This window comes from Salmo trutta, chromosome 34 (genome assembly GCF_901001165.1).
Source record: "Salmo trutta chromosome 34, fSalTru1.1, whole genome shotgun sequence".
NCBI classification, from domain to species: domain Eukaryota; kingdom Metazoa; phylum Chordata; class Actinopteri; order Salmoniformes; family Salmonidae; genus Salmo; species Salmo trutta.
Window position 1 is genome coordinate 24200504 of NC_042990.1, and position 21315 is coordinate 24221818.

At 44.9% G+C, this 21315-nt stretch overlaps 1 protein-coding gene across 3 annotated transcripts; it reads right to left on the reverse strand.

Moving 5' to 3' along the window:
* Positions 1 to 4941: 4941 nt before the first annotated feature.
* Positions 4942 to 20926, reverse strand: ubp1 (upstream binding protein 1). Of its 3 annotated transcripts, none has more exons than XM_029732326.1 (17): positions 20668 to 20926; positions 19815 to 20030; positions 17514 to 17671; positions 17283 to 17359; positions 15017 to 15122; positions 14808 to 14914; positions 14563 to 14715; positions 14045 to 14155; positions 13767 to 13874; positions 10634 to 10737; positions 10504 to 10558; positions 10258 to 10351; positions 8485 to 8575; positions 7212 to 7330; positions 6496 to 6638; positions 6037 to 6088; positions 4942 to 5917 (listed from the first exon to the last, which is right to left on the reverse strand). In XM_029732326.1, exons 2-17 carry the CDS (start codon positions 19928 to 19930, stop codon positions 5880 to 5882), a joined length of 1632 nt encoding a protein of 543 aa, XP_029588186.1. In that variant the 5' UTR covers positions 19931 to 20030; positions 20668 to 20926; the 3' UTR covers positions 4942 to 5879. The 3 variants fall into 3 exon arrangements, with proteins under 3 accessions (XP_029588186.1, XP_029588185.1, XP_029588184.1); XM_029732325.1 differs by lacking the exon at positions 20668 to 20926 and adding an exon at positions 20460 to 20594 and having other exon boundaries at positions 10258 to 10348; XM_029732324.1 differs by lacking the exon at positions 20668 to 20926 and adding an exon at positions 20460 to 20593.
* Between the last annotated feature and the right edge of the window lie 389 nt (positions 20927 to 21315).

Sequence of the window (21315 nt, forward strand, 5' to 3'; positions counted from 1 at the left end):
GGCACGTTCACACAGATGAGCAGGGACCCTGGGCATCTTTCTTTTGGTGGTTTTCAGTCAGTAGAAAGGCCTCTAGTGTCCTAAGTTTTCATAACTGTGACCTTAATTGCCTACCGTCTGTAAGCTGTTAGTGTCTTAACGACCGTTCCACAGGTGGATGTTCATTCATTGTTTATGGTTCATTGAACAAGCATGGGAAACAGTGTTTAAACCCTTTACAATGAAGTTCTGGGAAGTTATTTGGATTTTTACAATATATCTTTGAAAGACAGGGTCCTGAAAAAGGGATGTTTCTTTTTTTGCTGAATTTACATTTATCCATGTTTTCTATACTTGTGTTATCGTTCATAGCATGTTATGGTATGTGGCCCTTATCACAATCATATAAATAAACACACCATCTTTATGAAATAGTTTTATTTCCAGAACAGAAGTGTGTGTGTGTGCGCGTCTCCAGTTTGACTGTAGGCTGTACAGAAACACAGTGATCACCTCCTCACTGACACACAGAGACAGGGAACACAGGTTGCTAGAACTAGGACAGGTATCACTGTATTACACATTTTTTACACATCACATTTCTGTGTGAAAGGCTCCCAGCATTCTGTGTTTAACCCAGGTCTGTAGAGCTGGGGTGTATATGTTCTGAACGTTGCAGATAAAAAAAATAGAATGAATAGAGCTTACATGAATCCCTATTTTATCTGACAGACGATCATATCTGTTCAACACCATACATTTCTATCGTAACGTTCTGTAATGATGCACCATCCTGAACAGGGCCCTGTGCTCCTCAGTCTCTGGTGTTGTTGAAGTAGGTGACACACAATGGAGGTGATGTTCAGTTTCACTTCAACATTATTAATAATATTCACTTTATTTCTCCCAGGTTCCGTGAAGGGCGTGGTTCACAAACAACACACTACATCAAGTTGGACTTCTGTGGTTTTCAGTGCAGACCTGGTCTTTTATTTCTGGGGGAGAAAATAGGGACGACTGGGCTACACTTTTTCCAGCCTTTCTACTCTCCTCCGCCCAACTCATGCTCTTTACTAAAAGGCAAACTAAGCAGGGTTCATGCCAAGTGGGAAAGCAGTGATAACTACTGAAATTAAACTAAGTTAGCCTTTGCAATAATTGCTGGGGGGTGGGGGGAGATAAACACATGCACACATACTCACACAGCCAGTTTCCACTGCCTGCAGTCAACGACTAACTATACAGCCAGTGACAGAGCTAAGAAAACAAACAGGGTTTCCAGCCCATCCTGTCAGGGGTGAAGGAAGGCTACACCTTGGATACGCCCCTGGTTTCACTACCAGAAACACAACCTGTTCTAACATCTACTTCTTCCCAAATCAGTTTGGTCCATTTCATAGTGAGTTTATTTAAGCCAGATAGTCTAGGAGATGCTTCCTCCTTGCCCCTCTCCATGTCAATAGTCTGAGTATAGTCAGTGTGTCCACTCCCCTACATATTTATTGGGATAGTGAAGCTAAACCTTTTAATTTGGCTCTATATTCCAGCATTTTGAACTTGAGATCAAATGTTTGAGGTGACAGTATAGAATTTCACCTTTTGAGGGTATTTTCATAAATATCCGTTTTACCGTATAGAAATTAAAGCACTTTATGTATCTAGTCCCCCCCAGTTGAAGGTGTCAGAAGTATTTGGACAAATAGAAAGACAGTGTATTCAATTTAATCAAAAGTTTAGTATTTGGCCCCATATTCCTATCACACAATGACTACATCAAGCTTGTGACTCTACAAACTTGTTGGAAGCACTTGTAGTTTGTTTTGGTTGTGTTTCGGATTATTTTGTGCCCAGGAAGAAATTAATGGTAAATAATGTTTCTGAACACATCTATATTAATGTGGATGCTACCATTATTAAAGATAATCATGGATAAATCATGAATAATGATGAGTGAGAAAGTTAGAGGCTTAAATATCCCCCCCCCCAAAAAATGATACCCTCCTGTGAGGGTAATGGTGAGAGAGGTATGCATGATTTGGGGGTATGATCTTTGTGAATCTAACTTTCTCACTAATTCAGAATTTATTCATGATTACCTGTAACCATGGTAATATCCACATTAATATAGATGTGTTCAGAAACATTTTCCATCCTTATTTACTATTTGTTTTTAAAGTCTACAATACTTCTGACACCTTCAAATGGAGCGACTAGATACATAAAGTGCATTCATTTCTAAACGGTAAAACGTGTATGAAATTACCCTCAAATAAAAGGCGACATTCTGTACTGTCGCCTCAACAAAACATTTGAACTCAAATCCAGGTGTAGAGAGCCAAATCAAAAGTTTTAGCGTCACTGTCCAAAAAAACATGTATGTGTGTGAGAAAAAGAAAAAACTGAGCCTAGCGAACAGTGAGAAGTATGGAATCAGAGACACATTATCTTACACAACAGCCAAACAAAGAAACTACCATCAAAAGACAAACTAAAAACGATAAAAGAGACAGTAAAAATATGAAATATGTCATTTAAAAGACTTGAGTGGGGTGAAACAAGTATCCATGATGCTGAGACATGTCTATGCAGGCTGGGTCTCCAGTGGAAATCCCTGTCCTGCTATGAAATAGGCTGGGGTATATTGCAACGTGTTCTCAGTATTAATCTGTACGTAAATCCGAGACACTTCATTTAGTATCACAACCGGCCGTGATTGGGATTCCCATAGGGCGGTGCACAATTGGCCCAGCATCGTCCGGGTTTGGCCGGGTAGGCTGTCATTGTAAATGAGAATTTGTTCTTAACCGACTTGCCTAGTTAAATAAAAAAAAGAATGTTATGTTTCATATGATGTGCACTAAATTGTGGATGTCCATCATCCATTTCTTATATATGTTACAATTTTCAAAATGTAGAATATGTTAAGAATTCCAATTTGTTGTAGTTAACGTTAGCCAATGGTGTAAAGTACTTAAGTAAAAATACTTTGAAGTACTACTTAAGTAGTATTTTGGGGTATTTGTACTTTACTATTTATATTTTTGACAACTTATACTTCACTACATTCCTAAAGAAAATATTGTACTTTTCACTATATATTTTCCCTGACAACCAAAAGTACTCGTTACATTTTGATTGCTAAGCAGGACAGGAAAATCGTCAAATTCAAGCACTTATCAAGAAAACACGTGGTCATCCCTACTGCCTCTGGCCTGGCGGACTCACTAAACACAAATGCATCTTTTGTAAATAATGTCTGAGTGTTGGAGTGTGCCCCTGGCTATCTGTAAATTTAAATAACAAGAAAATGGTGCTGTCTGCTTTGCTTAATATAAGGAATTATAAATGATTTATACTTTTGATACTTACGTATATTTAAAACCAAATAGTTTTAGACTTTTAGTCAAGTAGTATTATACAGTCCGACTCACTTTTAATTGAGTAACTTTCTATTGAGGTATCTATACTTTTACTCAAGTATGGATATTGGGTACTTTTTCCACCACTGACGTTAGCTAAGGGTGGTTAACATTAGCTAGTTTGCTAACGATATCTAGGCTAGGGGTTAGGTTTAGGGGTTAAGGTTAGGAGTTGGGTTAAAGAGTTATTAAGGGAAGAGTTAGCTAACAAGTTGCTAATTACCTAAAATGCTAAAGTTGTCCGTGATGAGATTTGAACAAGCTTCTTTCGTTTTTGCTTAAAGTAACCTTTGGTCTTATGTAACCAAACCAAACATAACATACATTATATATACACAAAAGTATATGGACACCCCTTCAAATTAGTCGATTCGGCTATTTCAGACACACCCGTTGCTGAAAGGTGTATAAAATCGAGCACACAGCCATGCAATCTCCAGAGGTTAACATTGGCAGTAGAATGGCCTTACTTAAGAACTCAGTGACTCAACGTGACACTGTCATATGATACCACCTCTCCAACAAGTCTGTTCGTCAAATTTATGCCCTGCTAGAGCTGCCCCGGTCAACTATAAGTGTTGTTATTGTGAAATGGAAACGTCTAAGAGCAACAACGGCCCAGCCGCGAAGTGGTAGGCCACAAACTTACAGAACGGGATCACCGAGTGCTGAAGCGCATAAAAATAGTCTGTCCTTGGCTGCAACACTCACTACCGAGTTCCAAACTGCTTCTGGAAGCAACGTCAGCACAAGAAATGTTCATTGGGAACTTCATGAAATGGGTTTCCATGGCCGAGCTGCCGCACACAAGCCTAAGATCACTATGCACAATGGCTGGAGTGGTGTAAAGCTCGCCGCCATTGGACTCTGGAGCAATGGAAACGCGTTCTTTGGAGAGATGAATCACGCTTCACCATCTAGCAGTCCGACGGACGAATCTGAGGTTGGCGGATGCTAGGAGAACGCTACCTGCCCCAATGAATAGTACCAACTGTAACGTTTGGTGGAGGAGGTATAATGGTCTAGGCCCCTTAGTTCCAGTGAAGAGAAATCTTAACGCTACAGCATACAATGACATTCTAGACGATTCTGTGCTTCCAACTTTGTGGCAACAGTTTGGGTAAGACCCTTTCCTGTTTCAGCATGAAAATGCCCCCGTGCACAAAGAGATCCATACAGAAATGGTTTGTCAAGATCGGCGTGGAAGAACTTCACTGGTCTGCACAGAGCCCTGACCTCAACCACATCAAACACCTTTGGGATGAATTGAAAGGCAGACAGAGCCAGGCCTAATCACCCAACATCAGTGCCCGACCTCACGAATGCTCTTGGCTGAATGGAAACAAGTCCCTGCAGAATATTCCAACATCTAGTGGAAAGCCTTGCCAGAAGAGTGGAGACTGTTATAGCAGCAAGGAGGGTGGGGGCAACCCGATATTAAATGCCCATGATTTTGGAATGAGATGTTTGACGAGCAGGTGTCCACATACTTTTGGTCATATAGTGCATCATACTAATTTGAGTGTCCCGGATTTACATTTACTGTGTTATGTCTAGTCTATGAAAGCAGGCTGTATATTATGGTATCAGACGTGGTTCATATGATAAATGAACCAGAAGAACAGGCCCTGTTTGCATTCTGTTGGCCAGTGTCTAACACCCCCAACAGTCCACAACATCTTGACTTGATTGGCTAAGAGGACTCCCATCCTCACTAGTTCTAGAATGTCTGGGAACAGATCTAGAATGTTCATATCTAGACTACTGTGTTCTACACAATATACACAACCACACAGAGACTGTTGTTCTAGATCAGGGTCAAACTCATTCCTGGGAGGGCCGAGTGTCGTCAGGTTTTTCCTTTCAATTAAGACCTAGACAACCAAGTGAGGGAAGTTACTTACCAATTACTGACCTAATTCATCAATAAAGTACAAGGGTGGAGCAAAAACCTGCAGACATTCGGCCCTCAGAGGAATGAGTTTGACACACGTTCTAGACAGTGTTCTGTTTGAGTTTATTAGTTGCCAGCTCTGCTTCCGTGGAAGTGGTCGAGTCTCAGTCAAAGCAAATGAGATCAAGCAGCTGGGGTCCGTCTGTCTGTCCATCAATCTGTATGTTCAAGTCACAATGCATTACAGTGGCCTAGCCCTGGCTGAAGCCTATAGCACTGCCTCTATGAGCCTCTCTGTGGGGGGCAGCCTACCCCTCCCCACTTATAAAACTAGAAAGAAATGGAGAGAATAAAACACGTCACAAGCCTCCATCCCCCCTCTCCCTCTCAGTAATAGTGTTTTCAATATGAAACAGTGGTCACACCCACGTCAGATTCTAACGTTAACATGGCTTCAGTTCAGTCCCTCTGTCCTGCTGCCTTACACATAGCAATCTGAACGATAGGAGAGAGAGGGAGGGAGGTGGGAGACGGCTCTGCTCGTCACGGAGGGAGGAGTTTTCAGTGATGTCATCACGCTCACATCGCTACTTCAAAACCAGGTGGAGCCCCTCCCCCGTTTCATCTAGAGGGATTGAGAGCATGAGAGGGAAAGACAAGACGTAGTGTTAGCATGGAGGCCAAACATGGGAAACAGAAACAAGAAAAGAAATGTCTCGGGCCAGACACAGACTACCAACATACCTTTGAGTGTGCCAATGAGAAAGCAGCTCTCATCAGGTAAGTTATAAACCACCTGGGGAACAACATGAATTAACTTCAACATTAAATACTCAGAAAAACAAGGGATGTTACTGTTAAACATAAAATAAATATCTTATAACTACAAGACTATGTAATCATGTGCGTGTGTGAGTTGACGGGGGACAGGGTTATACTGATAAAGAATTAAAACGGGTAGATAACTCCACTAGCTGTGATGGGCAGTGTGTTTGGGAGTGATTTGAATGGCACACTTCCTGAGTGAGTTGAAGGGGGACGGGTTAGGGTGGGACACAGCATTGTGTAACAGAGGCAGTATGTAAATATAATGCAAATGCCTGATGGACAAAGAACATCAGCTCTTCTTAGTCAAAGATACAATTCACACATGATGTGTAGGTATGTGTGCACCTGTTTTCTCAGCAGTGTGTGGGTGTGTACCTGGTCACTCAGCAGTATGTGTATTCCTGTGGGTCCTTGTCGGTAGACCTGGTTGATCTGTCCCAGTGGAACACTACACACACACGCCATCTTCCTGATCAACTCAGCAGCCGTCAGCTCCTCCAGGTATAGAGCATGGTACACTGCACAGACCCCCATTAAAACACACACACAACCCATTAAAACACACACACCCCATTAAAACACACACGCACACTGATGCTTCTACAAATGGACACGGGTGTGTACAGTATATTCCAAATGAGTCCTCACAGAAAAAGTTGGTAAACAATTGTGGTGGTATAATGCCAAACTCCTATCGTAATTCTTTATGAAAAACGGAAAGCACACATGAACAAGAATATTTCTTTCAGCTTAAGTTATTTTCTTTTTCCCAGCAACATTTCTGGTCATTTCCCTTTTTGAGGGACTATATACCGTATCTTTAAAAGGGGCACTCTGTAGTTCAAACAGTAAGAAAGCAGTCAACTCGCCAGAGTTTGTAAATAGCTGACTGACCATCCACGAGATCAAAAGTACAAAGAGATCACAGGAGTCTGCTGAGGGGTGGACAGCTTCTAACAATGTCTACAACAGAGTGAATGGAATGGTATCAAACATGGAAGCCATGTGCTTGATGCGTTGGATACCATCCCATTGATTCCGTTCCAGCCATTACTATGAGCCCGTCCTCCGCCTGCCTGAGACACACCTACCATATAAGTTAGGTGAGTCACTGTGCTCTCCGTTCTCGCTGTCGCAGCGTCTCTCCAGCAGGGGGCTCTCCACGTCACACTCCTGACACACATAGATGGTCAACCTGGGACGCACTGACCTGCAAGGATACTTACACGTTATACACAGATAAACAGGAATAGAAATCAGAGATGCACACATTCACATAACCTGTCTCAACCCACTGTAGGGTGTTCACCCACTCTGCCAGGTATCAAACACTGCCCAGAGTGGGTGAAAATGCACTTGGTGATAATTTCACTTATTTATGTTCTAAAGTACATTTTCCCAAGGCAAATATGATTATTCATGTTCCAAATTACATTTCACCCACCCCTCGCTCTCCACACCCCCCTTACCACCCACCCACTCAGCCCCTCACTCACACCTACCCCCTCAGCCCCTCACTCACACACACACACCCACCCAGCCCCTCACTCACTCACACCCACCCACCCCTCACACCCACCCACCCCCTCCCTCACTCACACACACACACCCACCCAGCCCCTCACTCACTCACACCCACCCACCCCTCACACCCACCCACCCCCTCCCTCACTCTCACACATACCCACCCCCTCACTCTCACACACACCCACCCACCCCCTCACTCTCACACACACCCCCCTCATACCCACCCACCCACCCACACACCCCCTCACTCACACTCACCCCCCCACCCCCTCACTCACACTCACCCCCTCACACACCCACCCCCCTCACACACACCCACCCACCCACCCCCTCACTCACACTCACCCCCACCCACCCACCCCCCTACACCCCCTCCCACCCATATACCCCCTCACTCACACTCACCCCCACCTACCCCCTCAGCCCCTCACTCACACACACACCCACCCAGCCCCTCACTCACACACACCCACCCACCCCCTCACTCTCACACACCCACCCCCTCACACACACCCACCCACCCCCCTCATACCCACCCACCCACCCCCTCACTCACCCACCCCCTCACTCACACTCACCCCCACCCACCCCCTCACACACACACCCCCACCCACCCCCTCACACACCCACCCCCCTCACACACTCACCCACACCCCCTCCCACCCACATACCCCCTCACACACACCCACCCACCCCCTCACTCACACCCACCCCCCCCACCCCCTCACACACCCACCCCCCTCACACACCCACACCCCCTCCCACCCACATACCCCCTCACTCACACACACACACACCCCCTCACACACACACACCCACCCACACACACCCACCCACCTGGATCTGAGTGTGTAGAAGAGCCTGATTCCATCAGCAGCTCCACAGATCTGAACCAGGTCATCCCGGGTCAACTTCATTAAGTCACAACCTACACATCAAATCACATTTTATTTGTCACATGCGCCAAATACAACATTTGTAGACCTCACTGTGAAATGCTTACTTACAAGCCCTTGACAGTGCAGTTTTAAGAAAATACCCCCCCAAAGTAAGAGATAAGAACAACGAATAATGATGGTGTTGGAGTCGTGCAGTCATGGGTGAACAGGGAGTACAGGAGGGGACTGAGCACACACCCCTGAGGGGCCCCCGTGTTGAGGATCCACATGGCGGATGGGTTGTTACCTACCCTTACTACCTGGGGGCGGCCCGTCAGGAAGTCCAGGATCCAGTTGGAGGGAGGTGTTTAGTCCCAGGGTCCTTAGCTTAGTGATGAGCTTTGAGGGTACTATGGTGTTGAACGCTGAGCTGTAGTCAATGAATAGCATTCTCATATAGGTGTTCCTTTAGTCCAGGTGTGAAAGGGCAGTGTGGAGTGCAATAGAGACTGCATCATCTGTGGATCTGTTGGTGCGGTATGCAAATTGGAGTGGGTCTAGGGTTTCTGGGATAATGGTGTTGATGTGACCCATGACCAGCCTTTCAAAGCATTTCATGGCTACAGATGTGAGTGCTACGGGTCGGTAGTCATTTAGGCAGGTTACCTTAGTGTTCTTGGTCACAGGGACTATGGTGGTCTGCTTGAAACATGTTGGTATTACAGACAGGGAGAGGTTGTAAATGTCAGTGAAGACACTTGCCAGTTGGTCAGCGCATGCTCGCAGTACACGTCCTGGTAATCCGTCTGGCCCTGTGGCCTTGTGAATGTTGACCTGTTTAAAAGTCTTACTCACATCGGCTGCGGAGAGCGTGATCACACAGTCGCCCGGAACAGCTGATGTTCTCATTGCATGTTTCAGTGTTACTTGCCTCGAAGCGAGCATAGAAGTGATTTAGCTCGTCTGGTAGGCTTGTGTCACTGGACAGCTCGTGGCTGTGCCTTCCTTTGTAGTCTGTAATGGTTTGCAAGCCCTGCCACATCCGACGAGCGTCGGAGCCGGTGTAATACGAGTCGATCTTAGTCCTGTATTGACGCTTTGCTTGTTTGATGTTTCGTCGGAGGGCATAGCGGGATTTCTTATAAGCTGCCGGGTTAGAGTCCCGCTCCTTGAAAGCGGCAGCTCTACCCTTTAGCTCAGTACAGATGTTGCCTGTAATCAATGGATCCTGGTTGGGGTGTGTACATACTGTCACTGTGGGGACGACGTCATCGATGTACTTATTGATAAAGCCAGTGACTGATGTGGTGTACTCCTCAATGCCATCGGAAGAATCCCAGAACATATTCCCACCTCTGCTGGCAAAACAGTCCCGTAGTTTAGCACCTGCTTCATCTGACCACTTTTTTATAGACCGAGTCACTGGTGCTTCCTGCTTTAATTTTTGCTGGTAAGCAGGAATCAGGAGGATAGAGTTATGATCAGATTTGCCGAATGGAGGGTGAGGGAGAGCTTTGTACGTGTCTCTGTGTGTGGAGTAAAGGTGGTCGAGAATTTTTCCCCCTCTGGTTGCACATTTAACATGCTGATAGAAATGAGGTAAAACTGATTTAAGTTTCCCTGCATTAAAGTCCCCGGCCACTAGGAGCGCCGCCTCTGGATGACATTACAACAGGTTCCCTTGAATAACTCATACAATATAACCTACACAATGCGAAGTGTGTGTGTGTACCTGAGAAGTGGGAGAAGAGTCGTGCATATGTGTTGAAGCGGTTCTTGACAAGCCACTTCTGAGCCTCCTTGATGGTAGCCGTAGGACTGAGCTGCTGGAGAGAGGGATATAAAGAGAAGAGGGTGTGTTGGGGGGGGATAACAATGAATCTCAACATAAATACAACCTAAACTGAAGGCGTTTGTTAAATGGGAGGTTTTTACAGGATTTGAGACACGTCCGTGTGTGTGTGTGGTGTATACTAACCTCTGTGACGACTTGGCTGACAGGGTCTGTCTGGTGATTGGGCGACGAGGGGCCACTGGAATACAACAGTCACAGTCAGCATTATCTCACTATGTCCACACAGAATTTTCTCAGTCACACACAGGCCTACCTGTCAGGTACAGAGGAGGCAGTGTATGTGGAGAGCGGTGTGGAGGAGAAAGAGGGGCCAGCTGTCTGGGGAGAGCTGATGTAGGCATCAGGCCACGGAGAACACTGACCAGAGAGGAGAGAGAGACAACACACTGCGATAATACTACTGAGCATTACCGTCACCAATTACCAAGCATCAAACCACTCCACATATTATATTCACTTCCTTGACAGGAGGATGTTTATATAATATATATAGTGCCTTCAGAAAGTATTTACACCCCTTGACTTTTCCCACATTTTGTTATATTACAGTCAATTTAAAATGGATCACACAGATTTTGTATCACTGGCCTACACACAATACCCCATAATGTCAAAGTGGAATGATGTTTTTTTTTAAATAAATTTTTTTTTAAAGCTGAAATGTCTTGAGTCAATAAGTATTCAACTCCTTTGTTATTGCAAGCCTACATAAGTTCAGGAGTAAACATTCGTTTAACAAGTCAATGTGTAGAATAGTGTTTAACATGTCTACCTCATCTCTGTACCCCACACATACAATTATCTGTAAGGTCCCCCAGCCGAGCAATGAATTTCAAACACAGATTCAACCACAAAGACCAGGGAGGTTTTCCAATGCCTCGCAAAGGCCACCTAATGGTAGATGGGAAAAAATAAAGACATTGAATATCCCTTTGAGTATGGTGAAGTTATTAATTACACTTTGGATGATGTATCAATACACCCAGTCACTACAAAGATACAGGCTTCCTTCCTAACTCAGTTGACGGAGAAGAAGGAAACCACTTGGGGATTTCACCATGTGGCCAATGGTGACTTTAAAACAGAGTGTAATGGCTGTGATAGGAGAAAACTGAGGATGGATCAACAACATTGACATTTAGGATAGTATTGTGGAGTAACTACAAAGTGAAAAGAAGGAAGTCTGTACAGAATAAAATATTAGCATGCATCCTGTTTGCAATAAGGCATTAAGTAAAACTTTTAAAAATGTGGCAGAGAAATTAACTTAATGTCATGAATACAAAGTGTTATGTTTGGGGCAAATCCATCACAACACGTCACTGAGTACCAATCGTCATATTTTCAAGCATGGAGGTGGCTGCATCAGGTTATGGGTATGCTTGGCAAGGACTAGGGAGTTTTTTTTGTTGATAAAAAGAAATGGAATAGAGCTAAACGCAGGCAAAATCCTAGAGAAAAACCTGGTTCAGCCTGCTTTCCAACAGACACTGGGAGACAAATTCATCTTTCAGTAGGACAATAACCTAAAACAAAGCCATATATACACTGGAGTTGCTTACCAAGACAACATTGAATGTTCCCGAGTGCCCTAGTTACAGTTACCTTAAATCAGCTTGAAAATCCATCGCAAGACTTAAAATGGCTGTCTAGTAATGATCAACAACACATTTGACAGAGCTTGAAGAATGTTTTAAAGAATAAATGTGAAAATATTGGACAGTCCAGGTGTGCAAAGCTCTGAGACTTACCTAGAGACTCACAGTTGTAAACGCTGCCAAATGTGATTATAACATGTATTGACTCAGGGGTGTGAATACTTTGGTAAATTAGATATTTTTTAATTTAATTATATATATTTTTATAAAAAACATGTTTTTGTTTTGTCATTATGCGATATTGTGTGTAGATTTTGAATTCTGGCTGTACCAACAAAATGTGGAATAAGTCAAGGACAGGATAGGATATACAGTGCATTTGGAAAGTTTTCAGACCCCTTGACTTTTGAAATTTTGTTACGTTACAGCCTTATTCTAAAATGTATTCAATAGTTTTCCCCCTCAATCTACACACAATACCCCATTATGACAAAGCAAAAACAGGTTTATAGAAATGTTTGCACGTTTAAATATAAAAATGTTAAAAAATGAAGGAAATATGACATATACATAAGATCAGACCCTTTACTCAGTACTTTGTTAAAACACCTTTGTCAGCAATTACAGCCTCGAGTCTTCTTGCGTATGACGCTACAAGCTTGTCACACCTGTATTTGGGAAGTTTCTCCCATTCTTTTCTGCAGATCCTCTCAAGCTCTGTCAGGTTGGATGGGGACTGATCATTTCAGGTCTCTCCAGAGATGTTCGATCGGGCTCAAGTCCGGACTCCGGCTGGGCCACTCAAGGACATTCAGAGACTTGTACCGAAGCCACTCCTGCGTTGTCTTGGCTGTGTGCTTAGTGTCGTTGTCCAGTTGAAAGGTGAACCTTCGCCCCAGTCTGAGGTCCTGAGGGCTCTGGAGCAGGTTTTCATCAAGGATCTCTCTGTACTTTGCTCCGTTCATCTTTCCCTCGATCCTGACTAGTCTCCCAGTCCCTGCCGCTGAAAAACAGCCCCACAGCATGATGCTGCCACCACCATGCTTCACCGTAGGGAGGGTACCAAGTTTCCTTCAGACGTAACTCTTGGCATTCAGGTCGAAGAGTTCAATCTTGGTTTCATCAGACCAGAGAATCTTGTTTCTCGTGGTCAGAGTCTTTTAGGTGCCTTTAGGCAAACTCCAAGTGTGACTTTTACTGAGGAGTGGCTTCCATCTAGCCACTACCATAAAGGCCTGAAAATGGTGGAGTTCTGCAGAGATGGTTATCCTTCTGGAAGGTTCTCCCATCTCCACAGAGGAACTCTGTCAGAGTGACCATCGGGTTCTTGGACACCTCCCTGACCAAGGCCCTTCTCCCCCGATTGCACAGTTTGGCCGGGCAGCCAGCTCAAGGAAGAGTCTTGGTGGTTCCAAACTTCTGTCATTTAAGAATGATGGAGGCCACTGAGCTCTTAGGAATCTTCAATGCTGCAGAAATGTTTTGGTACCCTTCCCCAGATCTGTGCCTCGAAATAATCCTGTCTCAGTGGTCTATGGACAATTCCTTCGACCTCATGGCTTGGTTTTTGCTCTGACAAGCAGTTACAATTTTTTTTAAATACATTTGCAAACATTTCTAAAAAACTGTTTTTGCTTTGTCATTATGGGGTATTGAGTGTAGATTAAGGTGGGGGGGAAAAAACAATTGAATCAATTTTAGACTAAGGCTGTAACGTAACAAAATGTGGGAAAATGGAGGGAGTCTGAATACTTTCCGAATTGACTGTATAATATATAGGACACTTACAGTGCCTCTCTTGGCCAGCGAGTCCCCACAGTCAGCCGGCAGTGTCCGCTTGCTGGACTTCTTCAGCTCGTAGTCTCCTGCCTCCTCTATGATGGGCTCCAGCCTCATCTACACAAACACACACACTAAGTTTCACACAAACACTCACAATCTGACTGCAAACAAAATATATATAAAACTTACCTCCCAATACCTGTAAGTGACACTTCAAATACATGCAAACTGTGTTTAAGTGCCTTCTAGTTTTCCAGTCCTAATTAAATGCCCTTCAAACAAACCTCTGATAGTATGGTTGTGTCGTAGGAAGGCTGGTACTTCTCCTTTTCCTGAGACGTTCGTTTCTCCATCTTCTCTCTGTCAGTCTTCTGTTTCCTGTCTGCCCCCTTTGGCTGAGAGAGAGCGAGAGAGAGAGAGAGAGAGAGAGAGAGAGAGAGAGAGAGAGAGAGAGAGAGAGAGAGAGAGAGAGAGAGAGAGAGAGAGAGAGAGAGAGAGAGAGAGAGAGAGAGAGAGAGAGAGAAAATGCAGAATGTTAAATCAGGTGCAGGCTTGTCATTTGACTTAGTATGTAAAAGTGTGTAAGTGTGATTGACTGTTCAGAGAATGTGTGCGTGTGTTTTAATAAACTTGGCAAGTCAATTAAGAACAAACGGCCTACAAACAAGTGGGTTAATTGCCTTGTTCAGGGGTAGAAAGACAGATTTTTACCTTGTCAGCTCAGGGATTCGATCTAGCAACCTTTCGGTTACTGGCCCAACGCTCTAACCACTAGGCTACCTGCCGCCCTGTGTGTGTGTACCTTGAAGACTTTGATTTGGCAGGAGGCAGAGTGGAGGTGTTCAGTGTACTCTCCGTTGTCTCCCTGTCTGAAAGTGTCGATCTGGATCCTGAAGGGAACTCCCTTCTCTCCTCCATGCTTCCTAGGGGTGAACTCTGTACTGATGCAGTGAACCTACACACACAAAGATGGAGAGAATAGAGACAGAGGAGAGTCTGAGTCAATGTGACTACAGGGAAGTGTGTGTGTGTGGATTGGTGTGTTACCTGCACAAACACGGAGGCTCTCTTGTTGAGGTCCCAGAGGAATTCGGCAGCGTTGAGCTGAGCGGGGTTGGCCTTCGCCTCCACAATACCCACTGACAGGGGGATGTCTACACACACACTACAAATTAGTATTACATATAGAAGGAAAAACAAACACCCTTAAGGCAGCACATATATTGACTGCTACACACACACTTAAGTGTTCTTACCGATATCTAGGAGACGGTCTCCAGGGCGATTCCATTTCCACCCCTCCAGTTGCTGGTGCTCTGTGTACTGGAGTCTTCTGTCATGAAACACCACCCTAACGATGCTCTACACACACACACACAGTTATGAAACACCACCCTAACGATGCTCTACACACACAGTTATGAAACACCACCCTAACGATGCTCTACACACACAGTTATGAAACACCACCCTAACGATGCTCTACACACACAGTTATGAAACACCACCCTAACGATGCTCTACACACACACAGTTATGAAACACCACCCTAACGATGCTCTACACACACACAGTTATGAAACACCACCCTAACGATGCTCTACACACACACAGTTATGAAAGACCACCCTAACGATGCTCTACACAAACACAGTTATGAAACACCACCCTAACGATGCTCTACACACACACAGTTATGAAACACCACCCTAACGATGCTCTACACACACACAGTTATGAAACACCACCCTAACGATGCTCTACACACACAGTTATGAAACACCACCCTAACGATGCTCTACACACACACAGTTATGAAACACCACCCTAAGGATGCTCTACACACACACAGTTATGAAACACCACCCTAAGGATGCTCTACACACACACAGTTATGAAACACCACCCTAACGATGCTCTACACACACACACAGTTATGAAACACCACCCTAAGGATGCTCTACACACAGTTATGAAACACCACCCTAACGATGCTCTACACAAACAGTTATGAAACACCACCCTAACGATGCTCTACACAAACAGTTATGAAACACCACCCTAACGATGCTCTACACACACAGTTATGAAACACCACCCTAACGATGCTCTACACACAGTTATGAAACACCACCCTAACAATGCTCTACACACAGTTATGAAACACCACCCTAACGATGCTCTACACACACAGAGTTATGAAACACCACCCTAAGGATGCTCTACACACACACAGTTATGAAACACCACCCTAAGGATGCTCTACACAAACACAGTTATGAAACACCACCCTAACGATGCTCTACACACAGAGTTATGAAACACCACCCTAACGATGCTCTACACACACAGTTATGAAACACCACCCTAAGGATGCTCTACACACACACACACACAGTTATGAAACACCACCCTAACGATGCTCTACACACACACAGTTATGAAACACCACCCTAACGATGCTCTACACAAACATAGTTATGAAACACCACCCTAACGATGCTCTACACAAACATAGTTATGAAACACCACCCTAATGATGCTCTACACACACAGTTATGAAACACCACCCTAACGATGCTCTACACACACAGTTATGAAACACCACCCTAAGGATGCTCTACACACACAGTTATGAAACACCACCCTAATGATGCTCTACACACACAGTTATGAAACACCACCCTAACGATGCTCTACACACACACAGCTATGAAACACCACCCTAACGATGCTCTACACACACAGTTATGAAACACCACCCTAAGGATGCTCTACACACACACAGTTATGAAACACCACCCTAACGATGCTCTACACACACACAGTTATGAAACACCACCCTAACGATGCTCTACACACACACAGTTATGAAACACCACCCTAAGGAGGCTCTACACACACACAGTTATGAAACACCACCCTAAGGATGCTCTACACACACACAGTTATAAAACACCACCCTAACGATCCCCTACACACACACAGTTATGAAACACCACCCTAAGGATGCTCTACACACACAGTTATGAAACACCACCCTAAGGATGCTCTACACACACACAGTTATGAAACACCACCCTAACGATGCTCTACACACACACAGTTATGAAACACCACCCTAAGAATGCTCTACACACACACACACACACACAGTTATGAAACACCACCCTAAGGATGCTCTACACACACACAGTTATGAAACACCACCCTAACGATGCTCTACACACACACAGTTATGAAACACCACCCTAACGATGCTCTACACACACAGTTATGAAACACCACCCTAACGATGCTCTACACACACAGTTATGAAACACCACCCTAACGATGCTCAACACACACAGTTATGAAACACCACCCTAACGATGCTCTACACACACACAGTTATGAAACACCACCCTAACGATGCTCTACACACACAGTTATGAAACACCACCCGCACAACGACCGCAACAATCATAACACAACTACAAAGAAACCACGCACACAGAAAGCTGCATTCTTAACATTTCTGACCTTGACACTCTTGTTGTTAATCTCTGGTAACTCTGCCAGCTTTCGGTTGTCCAGCATACGGATCTCATAAGACTGGCCTGAGACACAGAGGGGGTTAAGATGAGGTTTGAAAACAGACAACATCCATTTTTGCTATTGGTGGAGAGCTATTAAGCATTACCGTGTGAGTGTGGGTTTGTGTACAGCATAGTTAAAGTAGTTTCCCATGACAGGAGTGTGTGAGTAAGTCACCTTGGTTCAGGTAGGTGAGCGTCTCATCGTGTAGTTTGACAGCAGGGGAGGTGGCAGCACAGAGAACGTACTGGAAGGGAGGGTTGAGACTGCTGCTCTCACAGTCTGAAGGAAGACTGGAGTCCTCCTGTTTAAAGATTGGCAGGGCCAGCACATCACTGGAGAGACAAAGAGAGATGGTGGGAGAGAGAACAGTTAGGGTAAGTAAGACTAAGTAGCCCTGTTGAAACAGTAACAGTTGGAAGTGTCCCACTGGAAAATACTTTTCTGTTTTACAACACACGAGCCAGTCTGACAATCTGCACACAGACACTTGGCACCAGCTCCAGACAGACAGACAGCCTGTCCCCAGCTCACCCTAACGGATCCTAGCGCTAGGCAGAAGTGTGTGTGTGTGTGCCCGGGTAACCAAAGTCTCTCCTATATGCCAAGAAATGTGTTCATGCTCCCTGGAACAGCTCAGGTTAATTAAGTTCACTTTGAAAATGTGGGGGGAGTTGGCAGTCTGAATTTAAAGTCCACATAATGCTCTAAGGACAAGTCAAGCTGTAGAAGACCTTTAGTTTTTACTTCAAGGTAATCATCTGACAAGATTGGATAGATGAACATTTTTCACTAAATAGCTTCCATCAATCCAGTGATGTCAGATCAGTGAAAGAAAATAGGCAATGAAGGGAGAGGAAGGACTCCTTGAACTACTGGAACGGCCCATAGTGTGAAAGAGTCTGCTAGACTGGTAAATCTTAAAATAAAAAGATGATTCCAAATGAAACAAGTCCACCGCCCTGTCATGGTTTAAACAAAACAATCCATGTGGGTGCACTTGTCCTCCCGCCAAGGTCCCGTATTTAATGTTACATTTAGTCATTTAGCAGACACTCTTATCCAGTGCAACTTACAGTAGTGAGTTCATATATATTCCATACTGGTTCCCTACGGGAATCAAACCCACAACTCTGGGGTTACAAGTACCATACGCAACCAACAGAGCTACAAGTAGGAATTTCATGTGTCCCAACTTTTCTTTCTACAAAAAAAGGTCCTATTGTCAGTAAGGCACCAATTAATTAAGGTTACAAGGGTGTAGACCCAATGACAATCGGCAAATGTCATTACAGTTGTGATTTGTAACAGATGATTTGTTCCATTAATCAAATGGCGCATGTGCACAGTTTGGATGCTGGAATTATTTTGGAGTGGATGAACATGCGCAGGTAGGCCATTTTTTGAAGAGATTTGTTTGACAATAAGATGAAAACATCATGAATGGCTGTGTTCATGCCAAATTAAAAAAAGGGTAGGATTTTTTTTAACCGGTAAACGACATGTCTTTACTGTTTATTGCATAGGCAAGCACGTCCACACAAACAAGGTCCCACATTAAAAATAGAGACCCCCTGAATGTCATGGTATAATTCACTCTGGAACAGACCCCTCTCATAAACAACTACTGCAGACAGTGTACTGTATTCTCCCTGTCCCACCCTAACCCAACCCTGATGCCTCCTGCATGGCATGCCAGTTGCAGAGCCGCTTCCCCACTCAGCATTGCTGCCAAGGAAACTGCATCTGCTTCCTGACACGAGGAGCAGGCTCCACTGACAAACAGACATTCTGTTCCTACTGAGCACCACAGCTACTCTCTAAACATGTGAGACACACACACAGGGAGGATCCTGATAAAGACAACTCTTTCCCACAGAAACAACCTACTTCACAAAAACATCTGTGGGGAAAACACACATGCACACATAGGGCTGTTGCGGTGACTGTGAGGGTGGTGTTTCATAACTGTGTGTGTGTCTTTTCCTGACTGTTCCATAGTGGATGATTTGACTGGTACAGTTAAACTCCCCTGAGCATCTCAGCTCATTGCTGCAATAGCAACCCCAGTTACACCATGTTGTCATCACTCCAAGAGGTGCCACAGCCACCCAGAGAGAGGTGGTGGGGGAGAGCTTATCCCCACTCCCTCCCTGTGCTTAGGGTTTATGTTCCCCACATTCTGCCGCTGTCCACTCTACACCCCCCCTCCCTCTTTGTGTCTAGTAGGGTATTTAAGCCCTCTGTCCTCCATGGCAACCTGCTGTGACAGCCCCCTCCCATCCCAACACACTCCAAAACAAAGACCAACACGCACATACCACACAGAGGGGATGGGATACAACACAGACAAAATGTCATTCCTCCATATTGGGTGAATCCCAGGGTTTAGGGACTGAGTGGGAACAGTTTGAAGCTTCCATCCCATGTCCAGACACACTGATATATCTATATTGTATACCAAAAGGTCTCTCTAACCTCATACTGTATGCGCCAGCCCCCAGCTCCTGCCCGATGCCCGACAGACTGGCATCGAAGTCGTGTACCAGCCCTGACTCGATGGTGGCATCGTCCATCTTCAGCACCCAGGCCATGGCCCCCAGCTCCTTCTCCTCCGCCTCTAGCCGAAGGGCCGCCAGATTGCCTCCGGGGAAGGGACCGCAGCTAGCGGGAGAATAAACCGCTGCTGGTGGACTAGAGAAGATTTAAGAGAAAGTTAACCAAGGTAGCTAGTTAGATAGTTGTGTTTGCTACTACTGACTAACTGCTAGCTACTGGTGGTTGGCTAAGAAGATGGCTCGTTAGCTGCTGTTAGATAACTACTGTAGCTAGCTAACTGAAGATCGAATAACAGTGTATTGATAGCGCTCCACTAGCCGGGTGATATATCGCCATAATTGGTTACAATATGGCTGGCAAGTGAAAGTAGAAATCTGGACTGATGTGAAGACAACAAACACACTAACTAGCTAGGTAAAGTTAACAGACAATCGTTAGCTAGCTAGTTAACAGAATCCACAACCATTACGTTGCGTTGATTACCAGCAGCATGCTAAATAACCGTTTGCTAGCGAAACCCTGCACCACTAACGCTAGCTACCTAGCTACCACTAGTTAGCTCACTTGCGGTCCTCGAAAGTCAATTTCGCCGGCGACATGGCACACCGTAACATCCCAAGCCCAGCCATAGCTAGCCACCTAGCTAGCTAGCACCATTACGTAATTGCAGGGGGATGTTGTTGACAGTCCACACACCGCATTCACACGCAATGTCCGTCTGAATTAACTAGCTAGCATTAACAGGCTAGTAGCATTAGCAAACTTCACTTGCTTTTGATTCACGGATGTTTGGAATCCTCCTATGCGAAGGTCGCAGCCAGCGCTTCCTGTGCCCTCCGAAACCTCTCTCCTTTTTTCATCGCGGACTTGTGTGACCAGGGCTACAGTTCCCGGTCGGTTAAATAAGAGTCTTTAAACATCAGAAGAGTGGCAGTTGTCACAAAAGCAGCCAGCATAAACATGGCTTCTCAACAGACTATGCCCTCACAAAACCCCCAAAAAACTTCCAGCCGCAGTAGATGCCACAGAGTCTCTGGGCCAATCAGAGAGCCGCTCTGGTGCCAAGCGCACCCAGCTCAGCCAATGGGCTCCCTCGGAGCTTTCGTCAACCCATCGACGTTATAACACGGATGTGACCAGTTCATAGCAGGCACAGGCAACCCATCACATACATTGACATAATCATAATACACAAATGCATAATTCAACCGAGACATCATAAATCAGTGAAAATAGTCAGCTACTACAGGCTAGCATGTTCACACCCTGCTCCCAGAGAACAGTGTGTTCCTATTATAGAAAAGACAGGAATCGATAGATGTGGTGTTGGACCAAGGCCAACAGAAGTGAATTCAGATGTATTTAGTGGGAATGATTGTAGTGAGAGATATTTGGGATGGGGACAGAGAGGCTCTTTAGG